This window comes from Cetorhinus maximus, chromosome 2 (genome assembly GCF_964194155.1).
Source record: "Cetorhinus maximus chromosome 2, sCetMax3.hap1.1, whole genome shotgun sequence".
Classification (NCBI taxonomy): Eukaryota; Metazoa; Chordata; class Chondrichthyes; order Lamniformes; family Cetorhinidae; genus Cetorhinus; species Cetorhinus maximus.
The window spans coordinates 19,370,017-19,388,119 of record NC_135880.1 but is presented as its reverse complement, the minus strand read 5'-3'; the positions used below and the strand labels follow the sequence as shown (position 1 = coordinate 19,388,119).

At 45.6% G+C, this 18,103-nt stretch overlaps 1 protein-coding gene across 1 annotated transcript in view; it reads left to right on the top strand.

Annotated features, from left to right (window-relative positions):
- The window catches only part of glra3 (glycine receptor, alpha 3), a 252,760-nt gene that overhangs the window by 209,702 nt on the left and 24,955 nt on the right, over positions 1-18,103 (top strand). The window contains exon 7 of the mRNA XM_078557604.1: positions 3,541-3,755. Within this exon, the coding sequence (XP_078413730.1) occupies positions 3,541-3,755 (215 nt within the window). The remainder of the gene's footprint in view (positions 1-3,540; positions 3,756-18,103) is intronic.

Here is an 18,103-nt window from a genome sequence, read left to right as displayed (position 1 = left end):
CCCCTGAAGATGAACAGATCCATCCTGAGGCACTCCCATGGGTGAGATGGGAACGTTATGAGGCCATCAAGGCTTCCTTGGACAATTAGAGACCTTGACTTCAATGGCCTTCGATACCAGGCCTCCAGATGGAGTTATGGGCTCGTGCCCGACAGTTGGTAATGCCCAGGTGTCCGTGGTGTAAGTGTTGGAGAAGGTCCAGCCTGACGAGCCTGGTAATAACTAAGCGGTTGCAAAAGACGAGCAGGTCACCCATTAAGCTAAGGTGATGGTGTTGTTCAAAGTATTGCTTTAAAACGCAGTTAGTGGGAACAGACACAGACCAGCCAGTGATGCAGTCCTCCCGAATTTACATGCATTCAGCTTCGGCATTCTGAACTGTGCAAATTTCTTCTAATTTTTGAGCGGTCACTGGGAGAAACCGCGTTGAGAAAGAGGCATGGAACACTACGTCCAGAACAAAGGAGACATCATTTTGTGCTGGCTTCCCCACAGGGATGCAGGAGAAAGCATCAGCTATGGTCTGGAGTTTGCCCTGAAGGTATTCTGCGGCAGCATGAAAGCGCATAAGGTGCAATCAGAACTTCTGGATTGGGGTAGGCATCTTTGCCAGCTCCTTGCTATTGAGGAGGGTTACTAACAGCTAAAGATCCATCTACATGGTGAATGGATCACCATGAGTCTGAGGATATAATCAGGGAACTTCTCACAGGCCTATGAGACTGCCAGGGCCTCTTTCACAATGAAAGTGTACCGCTATTAAGTATCTGTTAGCGCCCTGGAGGTGTAGTAGACTGACGATAGGGAGCTTTGCACTGGATTTGAAATGAAACCATACTTAAGCCAACGGAGCAGTGTAGGCTGTGAGAATAGTGGGGAGTACCAGGTCATAGTAGGCCAGAGTTTGGGTAGATGTAAGCATGTGCTTGATTGTATCAAATGCCCATTGTTGATGTGTGTTTCAATACCAAGTCAGGTCCTGTTTTGAAAGCAATCTCAGGGGTTCGTTGATATGCACCAAACTTGCCCAACTGGTTAACCGTTCCCAGAAAGCATTGAAGTTCGGTCACGTTAAGGGGCGGTGGAAAATTCCTGATGGCCGCTGAATTTTGGGGATCTGCCATCACTCCTGAGCTATCAACAATGTGGCCCAGTGAGTTGACGGTGGGCTTGGAAAATGCACACTTGTGGTTTAGTGTGAGACTTGCAGCCTTCAGACGTCACAGTACTGCCCATTGTCTGGTATCTTGTTCTGCCCTGGTGGAGTCAGGGATGACATATGCCATATGACACCTTCAAGGCTCTTTAAGATAGCTGTCATAGTACATTGGAAGATTTTGGGTGCTGAGGTGCTTCCAAATGGGAGGCCATTAAAACTTCCAAAGGACTGATCAATGTAGCTACGAGCTTGGACTCTTTGTCCAGTGGAAGCTGCCAAAAGCCACTGTTCGCATCTAATTTTGTGAAGACTGAGCTCACCGTGAGCTTCGCCAAACTCTTGTCAACGGATAACATGGGGTGAATTTATTTTTCTACCACCTTATTCAATTGTGTAAGGCCCACACTAAACACAAAGAACCATTAGTTGAGCTGGGTGGCAGGTGAAATCACCCACTGGTGTAGCGTGACATCTATCTCCATCCTGACCTTTGATAAGTGAGGGTGAGGAACCTTCCACAGGATAAGTAAGCACACCCACTTAGTAATTGGTTTCAAGTAGATGTGGTATGCTATTTGTAGCTTCCCCAGCCCAGTGATCAATTTAGGGAATTATCGCTTGAACTTGTCAGGTCTATCTTGATTGACCTACTCACCTTACTTGCAAATAAGGCACAAGTCAGCGCACGCTCTGCAGTTCAGTAGCAAGCATGCCTGATTGTGGATGATGTAAAGGGCTTCAGTAATTTCTCTTCCATTTTAACCGAGTCGCAGTCACCTGGCTTTGTACCTTCAGTGAAATGCCCCCTGAGCTATGGAATCGGGTGGTTGCAGGCTGGAGGAACCCAGGTTTCAGCCAGGGTGTGTTATCAGAGCAAATGGACACTCCCACTCTAATTTAAAAGTCACCTTGCGGTCACTAACCATTATTTCAGCGATCCAAAAATGCCCTTTGGATGCTGTGACCTCAACTAAAAAAAAGTGGTTGATACTCATGAGGATTTTCTTGTGCTTAAAAAGCTATTGTTGAGGGTAGTGTGCCTTTAAAGTTTTGACCCGTAGCTGAAAGCTCCCTGTCATGGCAGACTGTTTGAAAATGCCCCCTCCTGTGGCAGAAGTGGCACTCTGTGTTAATGGCTGGACTGGTGTGGTGGCAATGTCATCATTTGCCGCTACAACAGAAACATCTAACAATGGCCACGACTGCACCTTATCTCTTCCCGCTCTGCTTGTTGGCAGGCACTCTGGGTGCCCTGTCATATCTCCTGTGAACTGGCAGCCTATAACAAAGATTTTGAAAGGGATCAATGCTTACAGCAAACTTTTGGGTGGCTCTGTTGAGTACCAGTATTGCGTTTCAAACTAAAGTAGGAGTCAAAGGCACTAAGGACTTCTGTATATCCAGCAGTTTCCCCATCGACCTGCTGCAATATTTAAATGTCTTTGGTTCTGTTGCTAATTGTGTATGATAGCACACTGACCCAATCCTTATCTGGCTTCTCTGCGAGTCTGGAGGCAATACCGTAGTGGTTTAAGTGGCGACACCAGTTGATCCAGTGCACGGCCTGGTCGAGGCCCTCTGCATCACCCAGGGGCTCAGGAAGGGGTAAGGCTTTCTCCATATCTCTCTACACCTATCTCCGGTTGTTGCAGGACTCCAGTAACAATTTTTCACTCCGTTTGCTGCTATAGGCATTTTTCAAGTGTGCTCTGCTGAGCTGACTACTATTTCACTTTCCCGCCTTTCTCACCATCGACAAGGATCCTTAAAAAATGGTTCACAGACCGCTGCCACCATGTATTATCACTATCACAACTGAGCTCTGGGCTCCAGTTGTCCTTAGTAGAAGAGAGCTGGAAACCATACAGTTGCAAACTAGTGAACATTTAGTGACTATTTACAGAGACAGGCTTTAGCAGGGCTCTATTAGACCTCTATTCCCTCAGCTTCCAGTTATATGTGATCTGACATCATCTGACATCACTGATTATTCATTCTAACCGCTTGCATAATAGGTATTAGCCCTTTATACTACAGTTGAAGTCTGAACAGAGACTTGAGGGGAGATGTAGTATAATGGAATATGTTAGACTTAAGTTCCATGAAGGTTTAACTATAATAGTATGTTACGTCATAGAAGGGAATGGCATACTAATGTGATGTGAGGCTCTGGGAAAGTCTAAAGTCAAAGTAAAAGAAAAGCAAGCAAACATGATCAGAACTTGGTAAGAGTGTTCTCCATAATCTGTAAATATGTTAAAATAAATCTTTATAGCTAGCATTCTTTGGGAATCTTTGAAACTACTCCAACCCAACAATACATTAATATATGTCTAACGTGTCTTCCCCTCTTTTCTTGTGTTTCTTTATATCTTTCGCAGGAAAATTCACATGTATTGAAGTAAGATTCCATCTTGAGAGACAAATGGGCTATTATTTAATTCAGATGTACATTCCAAGTCTTCTAATTGTGATTCTATCCTGGGTGTCATTTTGGATAAACATGGATGCCGCTCCTGCTAGAGTAGCTTTAGGTATTACAACAGTGCTCACTATGACTACGCAAAGCTCTGGATCTCGAGCTTCACTGCCCAAGGTAGGAGGCTGAATTATTTGCATGGTATTAGTGAATCATTTTTCATCGTGGTAATATATTAAGTGAGTTGGAGCTTGTGTGTCCATCTATGCTCGTCCCCTTGGCAAGTTCCATATCTTGACTGCCCATTGATCAGAAGCATAAACCAAAGGCATGGTGCATCTCTCCAGTGAGTTGAGATCAGGATTAAGGACACCACGTGGAATGTCAGCTGGAGCATTTGTTAAACACCTTTCATCAATCTATTTTCCTTTGAAGCAAGCGTGAGATTTAAAAAAAGGAAATTAAGAAAGCAAAGAGAGAACATGAGAAAATACTGGCAAGTAAAATCAAGGAAAACCTAAAAATGTTTTACAAATACATAAAGAGCAAGAGGGGAAAGTAAGGAAAGAGTAGGGCCTATTAAGGACCAGAAAGGTTACCTGTGTCAGAGGCAGAGGTTGTGAGTGAGGTTCTCAAAGAATATTTCACAATTTCTTTGCAAAAGAGGGATACACATTTTAAAGAGAGGAAGCATTAAAGGGCTTGAAGTTTCTGCATGTAGATATTACCAGGCCCAGGAGAAGTGTATCCCAGTTTGTTAAAGTCAGCAAGGGAGGAAATTGCAGAGGCTCTGACCATCATATTTCAATGCTCTCTGGCTACAGAAGGTTGGTGGACCGCTAAAATTGCACCATTGTTTAAAAAGAAAGAAAGGGATAGTTAGGATAACTATTGCCCAGCTAGCTTAACTTTGGTTGAGGCCAAATTATTGGAATCAATTCTACGGGACAGTATAAACTTTGATTTGGAAAGGTATGGATTAATCAAGGAACATCAGCATTGATCTGTTTATGGAAGGTGATGCCTGACTAATTTGATTGAATGTTTTGAAGAAATGATAAGTAGGGTTAATGATGAGTGTGGTGGATGTGGTCTACATGGATTTTAGCAAGGTTTTTGATAAGTTCCCACATGGCAGACTAGTCATAAAAGTCAAAACTCTTAGGGCAGAATTTTCTGCCTGTCAGGCGGGCAAGCCTGACCCAATCTCTGGCAGGCGGGGAGCCGATCCCTGCCAGAGAAGCGGGCCCTGCCGCCATTTTATGTGGGCGGGCCAATTAAGGCCCACCCAGCGTGACATCCGGCGGGAAGTGCTATAAGTGCTATGCGCTCCCTGTAGGGGCGGGGGTGGATTCCCCAAAAGCGAGAGTGCGCTCTTTTGCACATGCGCACGAAAGAGCGTACATCTCCCTGAGGCTAAGTGCAGCCTCAGGGAGATCGCTGACACTTCAAAAAACATTAAAAATAGAAAAAAAAATCCCTTAACATGTCCCCCTCATGTGACAATGTCACATGAGATGGGAAATGTTCATAATGTACATAATAAGTTTATTAAACTTTTTTAGACCCTACATGAAACCTCATCCCGCCGGTGGATGAGACTTCATGTTTTTTCTATTGCCTGCCGGGGCTCCTGGCCGACCCGCCAACCTTAAGGGCAGGTCCTTTAATTGTATAATTGATCATGTCAATGGCCTCAATTGGCCATTGACAGGTCAGCGGGCCCGCAGCTGATTTTGCTGCGTCCCTGCCTTCCTGAAAATTTAAATTGGGCGGGATGACGTCAGGGGTTCTGCCCGACATCATCCCGCGTCATTTTACGCGTCGGCGAGCAGGCCCCGCCTCCTGCTCGCCAACGGCAAAATTCTGCCCTTAGAATCTAAGCGAGAGTGAAAAATTGGACCCAAAATTGCTTACTGGCAGGAAACAAAGGGTAATGGTTGATGGGTGTTTTTGCAACTCAAAGGCCGTTACCAGTGGGGCTCTGCTGGACCCAGTACTGGGTTCCTTGCTTTTTATCATTTATATTATTAATTAAGACTCAAATGTAGGGGGCATGATAAAAAAAAGTTTCCAGATGATTCAAAAATTGGTCATGTCGTCGATAGTGAGGAGGAAAGCTTTAGACTGCAGGAAGATCTAGATGGTCGGGTCAGATGGGCAGAAAAGTGCAAAATGGAATCCAATTCGGAGAAGTATGGGTTAATACATTTTGGGAGGTACAACAAGGCAAGGGAATACACAATAAATGGGACGACACTGAGTAATGTGAAGTATATGTCCACAGATACTTAAAGGCATCCGTGACAGATTGAAAGGGGGGTTAAGGAGGCTGACATGCTTTCCTTTATTAGCTGAGGCAAAGAATGTGAGAGCGGGGAGGTTATTATTGGAACTATATACAATACTTGGGGGGCAGTGCTGCAGTGGTGTGGTGGTGCAATGGTATGGTGGTGCAGTGGTGCGGTGGTGCGGTGGTGCGGTGGTGCAGTGGTGAGGTGGTGCGGTGGTGCGGTAGTGCAATGGTGCAGTGGTGTGGTGGTGCAGTGGTGTGGTGGTGCAGTGGTGCGGTGGTGTGGTGGTGTGGTGGTGCAGTGGTGTGGTGGTGCAGTGGTGTGGTAGTGCAATGGTGTGGTGGTGTGGTGGTGCAGTGGTGTGGTGGTGCAGTGGTGTGGTGGTGCGGAGGTGCAGTCGTGCGGTGGTGCAGTGGTGCGGTGGTGCAGTTGTGTGGTGGTGCAGTGGTGCGGTGGTGCAGTGGTGTGGTGGTGCGGAGGTGCAGTCGTGCGGCGGTACAGTGGTGCAGTGGTGCGGTGGTGCAGTAGTGTGGTGGTGCAGTGGTGCGGTGGTGCAGTGGTGAGGTGGTGCGGTGGTGCGGTGGTGTGGTGGTGCAGTGGTGTGGTGGTGCAGTGGTGCGGTGGTGCAGTGGTGTGGTGGTGCAGTGGTGCGGTGGTGCAGTGGTGAGGTGGTGCGGTGGTGTGGTGGTGCAATGGTGCTGTGGTGTGGTGATGTGGTGGTGCAGTGGTGTGGTGGTGCAGTGGTGCGGTGGTGCAGTGGTGCAGTAGTGCAGTGGTGCAGTGGTGAGGTGGTGCAGTGGTGAGGTGGTGCGGTGGTGTGGTGGTGCAATGGTGCGGTGGTGTGGTGATGTGGTGGTGCAGTGGTGTGGTGGTGCAGTGGTGCAGTGGTGCGGTGGTGTGGTGGTGTGGTGGTGCAGTGGTGTGGTGGTGCAATGGTGTGGTGATGCAATGGTGTGGTGGTGCAATGGTGTGGTGGTGCAGTGGTGCGGTGGTGCAATGGTGCGGTGGTGTGGTGGTGCAGTGGTGTGGTGGTGCAATGGTGCAGTGGTGGTGGTGTGGTGGTGTGGTGGTGCAGTGGTGTGGTGGTGCGGTGGTGCGGTGGTGTGGTGGTGCAGTGGTGTGGTGGTGCAGTGGTGCGGTGGTGCAGTGGTGTGGTGGTGCAGTGGTGCGGTGGTGCAGTGGTGAGGTGGTGCGGTGGTGTGGTGGTGCAATGGTGCTGTGGTGTGGTGATGTGGTGGTGCAGTGGTGTGGTGGTGCAGTGGTGCGGTGGTGCAGTGGTGCAATAGTGCAGTGGTGCAGTGGTGAGGTGGTGCAGTAGTGAGGTGGTGCGGTGGTGTGGTGGTGCAATGGTGCGGTGGTGTGGTGATGTGGTGGTGCAGTGGTGTGGTGGTGCAGTGGTGCAGTGGTGCGGTGGTGTGGTGGTGTGGTGGTGCAGTGGTGTGGTGGTGCAATGGTGTGGTGATGCAATGGTGTGGTGGTGCAATGGTGTGGTGGTGCAGTGGTGCGGTGGTGCAATGGTGCGGTGGTGTGGTGGTGCAGTGGTGTGGTGGTGCAATGGTGCGGTGGTGGTGGTGTGGTGGTGTGGTGGTGCAGTGGTGTGGTGGTGCAGTGGTGTGGTGGTGTAGTGGTGTGGTGGTGCAATGGTGCGGTGGTGTGGTGGTGCGGTGGTGCAGTGGTGTGGTGGTGTGGTGGTGCAATGGTGCAGTGGTGTGGTGGTGCAGTGGTGTGGTGGTGCAATGGTGCAGTGGTGTGGTGGTGCAGTGGTGTGGTGGTGTGGTGGTGCAGTGGTGTGGTGGTGCAGTGGTGCGGTGGTGCAGTGGTATGGTGGTGCAGTGGTGTGGTGGTGCAATGGTGCAGTGGTGCGGTGGTGTGGTGGTGCAGTGGTGTGGTGGTGCAGTGGTGTGGTGGTGCAATGGTGCGGTGGTGTGGTGGTGCAGTGGTGCAGTGGTGCGGTGGTGTGGTGGTGCAGTGGTGTGGTGGTGAGGTGGCGCGGTGGTGTGGTGGTGTGGTGGTGCAGTGGTGCGGTGGTGTGGTGGTGCAGTGGTGTGGTGGTGCAGTGGTGTGGTGGTGTGGTGGTGCAGTGGTGTGGTGAGGTCACGCAGTGGTGTGGTGGTGTGGTGGTGCGGTGGTGTGGTGGTGCGGTGGTGTGGTGGTGCAGTGGTGAGGTGGTTTGGTGGTGCAGTGGTGCGGTGGTGTGGTGGTGCAGTGGTGTGGTGGTGCAGTGGTGCGGTGGTGCGGTGGTGCAGTGGTGAGGTGGTGCGATGGTAATGTTACTGGATTAGCAATCCTGAGGCCAGGGCTAATTCTGTGGTGATGTGAGTTCAAATCCTCCCAAGGCAGTGGGTGGAATTTGAATTCAATTAATTAACCAACAAAGAGGAAAAATGGGAAGAGGTTTAAGTAGACCATAAACACTGATGTGTGGGTGTCCAGCTCTCAGTCAATGTCATCCAACACCTTAAAACAGTGGTGCTTAGCCTCAATGGCATACATGGGTGAGAGGCAGCTCTAATGTGTGGTGCACTCCTGTCTGAGCATACCCCTGCTCAGACAGAATTCCACATTGGCCCCAAATCCCGGAACCTTTCTCAGGAGCTGGAGCCTCACAACTTCAGTCATCCTGTGGCAATTCCCTCCGTGCCTTTTCACATGGCGCAGAGGGATTTCCTGGACGGGCTGCTGCTGCACACCCTTCACCTCCTTACCTTTGCCCGCCATCTAGATACACCTTGGCATGCTGTCTTACCATCTGGCGGCGGAGGTTCCCAGTGAGGGCTCTCTACACGGGAATCCTACCCCTTACCAGCAGGGATCTGGGTGGAGGGTGTCGCACACAGCAGTCCCATACAACTGTAGGTTGCATCAGTTCAAGGACTTTCAAGATGCTTGCGGCCTTGTGGAGTCCCTGGACCATGTCTATCCTTAGTTGTATTAGGCTACAGCCCCTCTTTAGTTTTCTGAAGGGGCTTCTTTTCAGTTTTGGTTGCACTGCAGCCCCGCACTCCTGATCTTTGGGCACCCGGTGCGGAGGATGGGGGGAGGGGGGTTGGGGGGGGTGGTGTCAAAGAGGGAGGAGGACCTCCTCGTAAGCCAGCTCCTGCGCTTGGCCAAGCTGGCCATCAACAGGTCCAGGCAGCGGGCAGTGGAGGGGGTAATCCGGCCCGACTGTCTGTCTCTTTTCCGCGGCTATGTTCACAGTGGGGTGTCCCTGGAAAGGGAGCACGCGGTGTCCACCAGTACACTTGAGGCCTTCCACGACCAGTGGCCACCACGAGAGCTGGGCTGCATCATTACCCCAGAACCACATTTTGATTTGAGTTACATAAGTTTCCTTTGTGATTTTATTTTTGGTTACAGTGTTCCTTTAAGGGGCTATCCCCTTTAATCTGCCCATGTGTTGATTTGTTAATTTGTCCCCTTTTGTTAATTTGACCATTTGTTTTATTTGTTATACTTAAAAGAGTATATATACCATTGTGGACTGGTTAAGCTGAATGATGTTTTTCTGTGCTTTATATTCCATGGAACCATTGGTTAGACCACAGCTTGAATACTAATGTAGCGCTCTGGTAACAAGAACACAAGAGACAGGAGCAGGAGAAGACTTAATGGCCTATTGAGCTTGCTCTGCCATTCAATATGATCATGGCTGATCTTGGGGCTTCCACTTCCCCACCTGCTCCCTTGATGCCCTGAAAGACCAAAAATGTGTCTATCCCAGTCGTAAATACATGGTCACCACATTCCAGGAAAGATGTGATTGCACTGAAGAGGGTATGGAGGAGATTTATAGGGATATTGCCAGGGCTAGAAAAGTTTAGCAACGAGGAAAGATTGGGGTTGTTTTCCTTGAAACATAGGAGGCTGAGGGATGATTTACTTGGGGTATATAAAATAATGAGAGTGCTAGATAGAGTAAATATGGATAACCAATTTACCAAAGCAGTGGAGCCAAAAACTAGGGGGCATAGATTTAACTAATTAGTAGAAAAATTAGAGGGGAGGCGAAAAAACATTTTCTCACCCAGAATGATATAGGGAGTTGGAACTCACTGCCTGAGAGGGTGGTAGAGGAAGAAACTCTCACCACATTTAGAAAGTACTTGGATATCTACTTGAAGAACCACCTGCAGGGCTATTAATGCAGGAAGGTAGGATTAGGCTGAATACCTCTTTGTCAACCAGCACAGACATGATGGGCCAAATGGCAGCCTTCTGTATTGTAAATTTGCTATGGTTCTATGAAGTGAAATAGAGGAAATTTTATTCTGCACATAGCTATGCTATAACAGGCCTCAGTTTACTGACATTTGTGTGATAATTTTACAAAGCACTGATCTTGGCACTGAGCCTCAGTAGCAATGAAAAGACACATTTGACCTTTGCACAGGCTGCCAGCAAAGTTCCATGTCAGGAATGGATCATCACAGGGCTAATTTGCTTATTCCAGAAGATCGCCAACCCCCAGCATGTCCATTACGCTGATTAAAAGAAAGTTCCTAAGAAGATTACGTGAGAAGTTTCCAACTAGCATTATCATCTAATCTGAGTGAAAATTTAGTGTGAAAACTGGTTTTATCTTGACTTATTCTCCACCTAGTCACATAGTTCATAATCCTTCCTCTGAACCTGACTTAATGATTCAAATAATTATAGAATGGTTACAACACAGGAGGATATTTGGCCCATTGTGCCTGTGCTGGCTCTGTTATGAAAGTATAATAATTTTCATAATAATTTTCTGGTTTGTTGTAAAGTAGGTTTATAGGGGTGAGTATAGTTGGTTCTGTGTGTATGATTTGAAGTCAGGTAGACTGCAAGCTTGGAATTATCAAAAGAAGCTAGGTGTAGAAATGTGTTTGAAATGCTAATAAGTAAATATGAATGCTGGCTTAGTGTGTAAAGTGTGAAGGGAATTTACATTTTTACATAAGTGAAGGGATTGTTTAGATTTCAAATGGATGTTAGTCTGTTTACAACTAGCCAGATAAGCAAGGCTAAGGAGTGTGTTTATTTTTCCCAAAGGTTACTGACAATATTGACAGCATGAAAGTTTTTATATTATGGGGAAGGTATGGTTCCAAAGTCATATGGGAAATAGAATTTGCATATTAAAAGAGAGAGAAGCATATATAAAGGAGAATGAAAGGCTATGTGAGGTGAGGGCCATGTAAGTATATGATACAGCCTTCAAGGAGCCTCCTGACATTTGTGCATAATTCTGTTATATCCAGTAACTGAAGTTGGGAAAACCATTTAGAATTTCACTGTCAAGTGTGTACTGTGTTAACTTGCTGGTTTTGTTTGAAATCTAAAATCTATGTTGTACTGTTGCCTTAAAGGGGGTGTGTAACTGGGAGTCAGGTTAATTAGAAATTTTAGGAGTTCTTATAGTAGGAAGTAATTGTAGTCTTTTGTATGTGCTTGAAATCTTTTCTTTTGTTAATAAATATTTTAATTTTTTTTTAATCTCTAAAGATCCTAGTGGACTCATTGCTTCTGAATTCAGTGCACACATCTTCTTGTAATAAATACAAATTGCAAAACCATTGTGATAGCGTGGACAGGTTTCCCTTGTGGATTTGGTCCACCTGGCACACATCACCTGCCACGTCATAACAGCTCTCTGAAGAAGCAATTAGTCTTGTGCAATTTTCCTACCTTCTCCCACCTTCTCCCTTTGGCCTTGCATGTTCTTCCCTTTCAGATAATAATCCAATTCCCTCTTGAAAGCCTCAATTGACGCAATCTCCACCCATTCTCAGGCAGCACATTCCAGATCCTAACCACTCGGTGCATGGAAAGGTGTTTCCTCGTATCGCCATTGCTTCTTTTGCTGATTACCTTAAATCTGTGTCTTCTGGTGCGTGATCCTTCCACCAAGGGTACAGTTTCACCCTATCAATCTGTCTAGACCCCTCATGATTTTGAATACTTCCACCAAATCTCCTCGCAACTTTCTCTTCTCCAAGGAGAACAGTCCTAACACCTCCAATCTACCTACATAACCTAATTCCCTCATCCCTAGAACCACTCTCGAGAATCCTTTCTGCACCCTCACCAATACTTTCATATTCTTCTCAAAGTATGGTGCCGAGACTGGATGCAATACTCCAGTTGGGCCAAACCAGTGTTTTATACAGGCTTAATATAACTTGCTTGCATAGCTCTATGTCCCTAATGATAAAGCCTAAGACACTGTATGCTTTATTAACCGCGCTCTCAACCTGTCCTGCCATCTTCCATGACTTATACACATATCCATGTATCCCCTTTAGAATTGTACTCTTTATTTTATATTGTCTCTCTGCATTCTTCCTACCAAAATTAATCGCTTCCCAGTTCTCTGTATTAAATTTCATTGCTGTCTACAATAGTAACCTTGATCATTTAATGCACTGACATTTAAGTCTCATTCTATTATCATAGAATTATGGAATCTTAAAATACAAAAGGAGGTCATTTGGAACATCATGTCTGTGTTGGTTCTTTGAAAGTGCTATTCAATTAATTCCACTCCCCTGCTTGTTGTAAGGTGTTGGGTGTAATTCAATAGGTCTTATCAAGGTATTCATAGTCTTAGGTAGCTCAAAAGTGAGTATTAATTAACTACTAAAAACTATATACATAGGTACAGTAAAGGTCCAAGCTAGGAGCTGTCTCCATGCTTGGTTCTATATACAGCTTGGTCCAACACTACACTGAGCACTAGATGCGGGTCATGTGTTCTCTTACAGCACTGTGTGGGCATTTCTGTATTCAGTCCCACATTAACCCTTTATGTGCCAGACCCTTATACTACACCTGCCTCCCAAGTCATTATGCAATGTAGTTACAATATATCCCAGCTTATCCCATGTATTTACATCATTACTAAGTCTCTGAGTTCAACTCAGGTCTCTGAGTACATAGTTTCAAGTGATCTGGGGCCTTATAACCCTTCCATATCTTGTTCTCACTACTGTCGATTCCCCATTTTTTGTTATGGATGGTTGTTGGTTTATCCCATTCTTTACGGAGAGAATGAACTCTCAGGTCGCCTACACAGTGTGTTTTCTTTTTCTTCCTAAGTGCGGCTCGCCATGGTGCATGTGGAAGTTTGCGTCTCCGAGATGGAACCTTCATTCCTGCTCATTTCACAATTTTACCCCAATGTTGGATGAGTCTCTTACTTCCCAGTTGTTTTTCCAGCTTGCAAGTCTTTTCATTCAGCTGAGCAACTACTCGGGTAAGTTCGGTTGCCTTTGTCTCCGAGTTATCTGCAGGTCTCTTATGTAGGCTTAAAAACTTCACCTGGGCATTCAGTTCCTTTTGGAATCTTTCTTCCATGGTCACTGACTGCTCCTTAGACTCTGTCATTCATTCGTTAGATCTTCAACCTGTTTCTTAGAATTTTCCTTATTTGCTTTCAAAGTCTGGATTTTCTCTTCCATGCTGCACATTTTTCATGTTCCTCAGATTGAACCCAAGTTCAAGAATTTCATTAATTTTGCTTGGCAATTCAAGCAACAGTTCTGATTCATCAGCAATTCCTTCTCAATCTTCAACCTTTTTGTTTCTTTCAAAGCCTCCTCGTACCTTTGTGACACCTCAGAAATGTGTTTGTTCAGATCTTGAAGAGTTTGGTTTATTGAAGACCTTAGTTTATCATGTGTTTCCAAAGGCATATAATCAGCTCGAATCTTGTGTTTCAATCTTCCAGTTCAGCTTTGATACAAAAGTTTTCTGATCTTACTTCTGCCTTTTTAATTTCTCTGCCTGTCACAGAGCTTTATTCTTGTCGTTCACTTCAGTTTCTGTCTTAGTCAGCTCTGCCCCTGGTGAAGTCTGAACTTGTTCCAGCTCTGTAATGGTGATTTCATTATCCATTCACAGCGTAGAATAGTCCACAACTTTCCCCTCGAACATAGCCAGCTGGCCCAGCACTGCCACCTGCTGTTGTAGTATGGGAAATGTGTCAGCATTTTCAAAAAGATTTATCTTTAAGGCTTCTGGAAGTTTCCCTGCCTTTTTGGCGTGCTTGTGTGGTTTGTTTGAGTCGTGTCTTTTTCCCTTTTGCAGCTTTACTGGGGGTTTTCCATCCCCCTTTTTAAGCTCTGTTTGCTCCGCAACCTGAAGGCTAACGTATTTGTCAAAGGCTTTTAATGCTTCATTGAAGCTGGCTGAGGCTTTATCAATGCATTTCATTAGGATTACTTCATCAGCAAATTCACCGTATGAGTAAAAAATGCATTAATCTGGGCTTCTTCTGATCTCCTAATTAGACCTAATGTACTCTGGTAATTTAAATTTTTTTCTTCTCCAGGAGGCCCAATTTCATGTCAGGTTTGGCTCTTGTATGAGTCCAAACCATTCTGGAAGAGTGGATTTCTGGCCCATGGTTAACATTTATAAATTGCAGGTTCAACTTTAAGAGGTTTTTGGAAATCCGAGATGGTGCCAGCGTACGATTCTGCACAAAGGGTTTTCCTGCTCTTGCCAGTTTTGGAGGACTCCCACAGTAATGGCATACATGACCTCAGTCTTTCAATTGTTTCAACAATGGCTGCCTGGATTGACTGGTTAGAACCTTCCCTGCTGTAAAGCAATGTTCTTAGGTCGTGGAAGGGTCGAGCCCCGACCTTTGCTGGGTTTTTTTAAGCTGCCTGCTCAGTTGCGGTGAATTTTTAATTAGTTTTTTTTCTTTGTTCAGAACGAGCTCGGCCGCCACATGTTCAGGTGCTAACTGGGGAATTGGGGTTTCTAGGACTGTGATTTAAACTGCAATTTCCAACCACTGGAGCATTTAAATTTCTCAGGACTTGTGTTGTCCAGAAATGTTAAACTTTTAGCCCACCCCTGCTAGGTCTGCTGACTCTGCACACTCTGTATTGAAGCTGGACTTTCCCAGGGTTCAGAGGAGTCATCTGCTGCAATGAGGAATTTAATTTCTGCCTTCAGCTTCCAAGCCTTTCTTTGGAGGTTTCCTCTTGTGATTCCCTTCTATGCCTTCGCTTCTTGAGCTTTCCCTTCTATGCCTTCGCTTCTTGAGCTTTCCTCCAGGTCAGAATGCTTCTTTGATGATTGCTTTAGTTTTCCAGGATTTGAATTTTCTCCTGCAATCTCTGCAAGGTTTTGGGTTGTTCCATTCGCTGCCACCATGTTATAAGGTATTGGGTGTAGTTCGATAGGTCTTACCAAGGTATTTGTAGTCTTAGGTAGCATTTATTAGCTACTAGAAACTATATACATAGGTACAGTAAAGGATCCAAGCTAGGATCTGTCTCCATGCTTGGTTCTACACACAGCTCTGTCCAACACTACACTGGCCTCTAAGCGCAGGTCACGTGTTCTCTTACTGTGTTGGCGTTACTGTTCTTAATCCCATATTAACCCTTTAGGTGCTAGACCCCTATCCTACACTGCTCTTTTCCCAACCTTGCAAGATTTTCTTTTTCCAGTACATATACAAATAATTTATTTTTGATAAAAGCAAAATACTGCAGATGCTGGAACTATGAAATAAAAATAGAAAATGCTGGAAAAACTCAGCAGGTCTGACAGAATCTGTGGAGAGAGAAACAGAGCTAACGTTTTGAGTCAGCATGGCTGAAGGAAAGTTGTGATGAGTCGAAATGTTAACTTTCTTTCTCCACGGATGCTGTCAGACATGCTGCGTTTTTCCCAGGATTTTTTGTTTTAATTTATTTTTGAGGTGGGTATGGGGCAGTTACATTAGGTAATTGGTCTGCCTATACATGTGGACCTTGAAATTAATTCTGCTGCTCAATATTTCCATGGAAATCCTTACATTAATGCAAGATAATCCTTTGTCCATTATTTTAATAGCAATATTAATTTGTTTGAAATAAGCAGCAGAATTCCACTGTTAAAATAGTGACAAAAGATTATTATATGAACATTGGAGGTCCAGAGACTTATTGGGCCATATACATAGATTGTTCACATGTCATGAACTTGTACAGAAAATAATCAAAAAGGCAAATCCTGGTTTCTTTTTCTCAAGGACTAGAATACAAGAGGGTAGAAGTTATGCCAAAGTGGTACATGGCCTTAGTGAGAACACACCAAGTGTACTGTGTTCAATTCTGTGTGCCATGCCTTAGGAAGGACATACTATCCATGAAGGGAATGCAGAATAGATTTACCAGAATGATAACTGGACTCTAAGGGTTAAATTACAAGGAAAGATGACACAAACTGTGTGAAAAACAGAATACAGCAGGTGCTGGAAATCGTGAAATAGAAATGGAAAACTCTGGAAATACTCAGCAAGTCTGGCAGTGTCCGTGAAAAGAGTAACAGAGTTAACATTTCAGGTCGATGATCTTTCATCAGATGAAGGACTCCACCACCGCCTCCCCCACCGACCTGCAGACACCCGCTACAACCCTGAAGCACGAACCAGCATCCAACGCATGCACTGACACAACGCCTGTAGAGACAGAAGAAATCCGAGGCAAAATGCATCCTGGGAACGCTTGACCCAGGACATGTGACAAAAGGCCAAATTATGGGGTGGTCCTGGAAAATCCAGGGTAGTTGGCCAATCTGTTCATGACTATAGGACGCCTAAGCCAATGAAGTACTTTTGAAATTTAGTCATATTTTAATGTAGGAGTTTAAAAGATTGAAGAATGGTTTGATCAAAGATTTCAAGGTATTATGGGGAACCGATAGGATAGATAGAGAGAAACTATTGGCACTGACTGGGGCATCTTAAGACAAAGGGGACAAGTTGTGGAAATTAGAGCCAGACCTTTCCAGAGTGATGTTAGGAAACATTTCCACATGAGATGTTTGGAACTCCCTTCCACAAATGACAATTGAAGCTAGATCGATTATTGAAATCTAGGTTTGATAGATTTTCATTAGCCAAAAGTATTAAGGGATATGGGGACACAATCTCTTTCAAAGGTTACAGGGAGAAGGCGGGAGAATGGGGTTGAGAAACTTATCAGCCATGATTGATTGGTGGAGCAGACTCGATGGGCCGAATGGCCTAATTTCTGCTCCTCTGTCTTATGGTCTTATGAATGGTGCAACAGACTAGAGGGGGTTAAACCTCCTGTTTCGATTAAAAGAAAAAGTGTTTTTGTACCAACATTGCAAAGTGTAATTTTTAGACCATTATGTTTGAAAGACGGACGAGATTGACAAAATGTCAAGGATTTTCCCTTTTAGCTTTGCTCCTCAAGAGGCTGCTTTGCAGTTGATCTTGGTCTGTTGTAGTCAGTAAACAAGATGCAACTCTACAGCAAACAGCTGGGGGAGTAATTTTCCTTTGCAAAATGATGATCAAAGGCATTTGCATTTGACACAGGGTTGAATGAAGAATTGAAATATATAAGATGAGACCGTAGGTGCTCCTGACAAAACAGCATATGAACTGTTCTTCACTGTATTAGCCCAATGTCAATTTAAAGAAAATATCGACTGAAAACTATGCACTTTGCATTCTTGAAATTTTTGGCATACATTTGCCCTTTGTTCTAATATCTTTAAAGACCCTAGGACATGTAAGAGTTGTGAGGTAACAGGTAGCATGATAAAATCATGATGTGCCATGATAGGCTCTCCCCAGCCCACACTCCCCTGCCTCAGGATTCACCAATTTGCAATAGTGAGTACCAATTTAGGGCCCCCATGAGACGCCTGGCAGCTGAAACACTATCTACTGTGGTATGCATGCTGGGACCATGATGAGGGTGAGGGTTTTAGGCCTTCCCCCTCTTAAACCACAAACGACAGCCAAAACCAACCCCCACCACCAGCCCTCCCCCACGCCCCTCCATCCCCCACCACCCCCCCACACCCACCCCAACTCCCATGATGCAGAAAGTTGAAAGAACTGCTGGTTCCACCCCCTTTGTGAGGGAGTTACTATTTTTTTTACTGGCGCTGAATTTGTCAGAGGTGCCACCCATGTTCCTCAGCCCTGAATCTCCAGATGGGCACCATAGCCTCCTTTAGGTGGAGCCTGATCTCTTCAGGCACACTGTTTTCCATGATGCAGCCAACTATTGGGAAGCTAGGGACATATACATTTTCAGTGTTGGGAATACCTGTGTGCCCACTTTCACAGACCACCAACCCTCCCCTAGAACCTGACCTCTTTACACCTCTGGCCATGTAAGGCTCCCCCCCTCCCCACCCCTTACAAGGCTCCAAAAAACCCCTGAGGTAAGCCCAAGTCCCTAATTGGAGGCCCACTTGACATAGGAAGGTCTG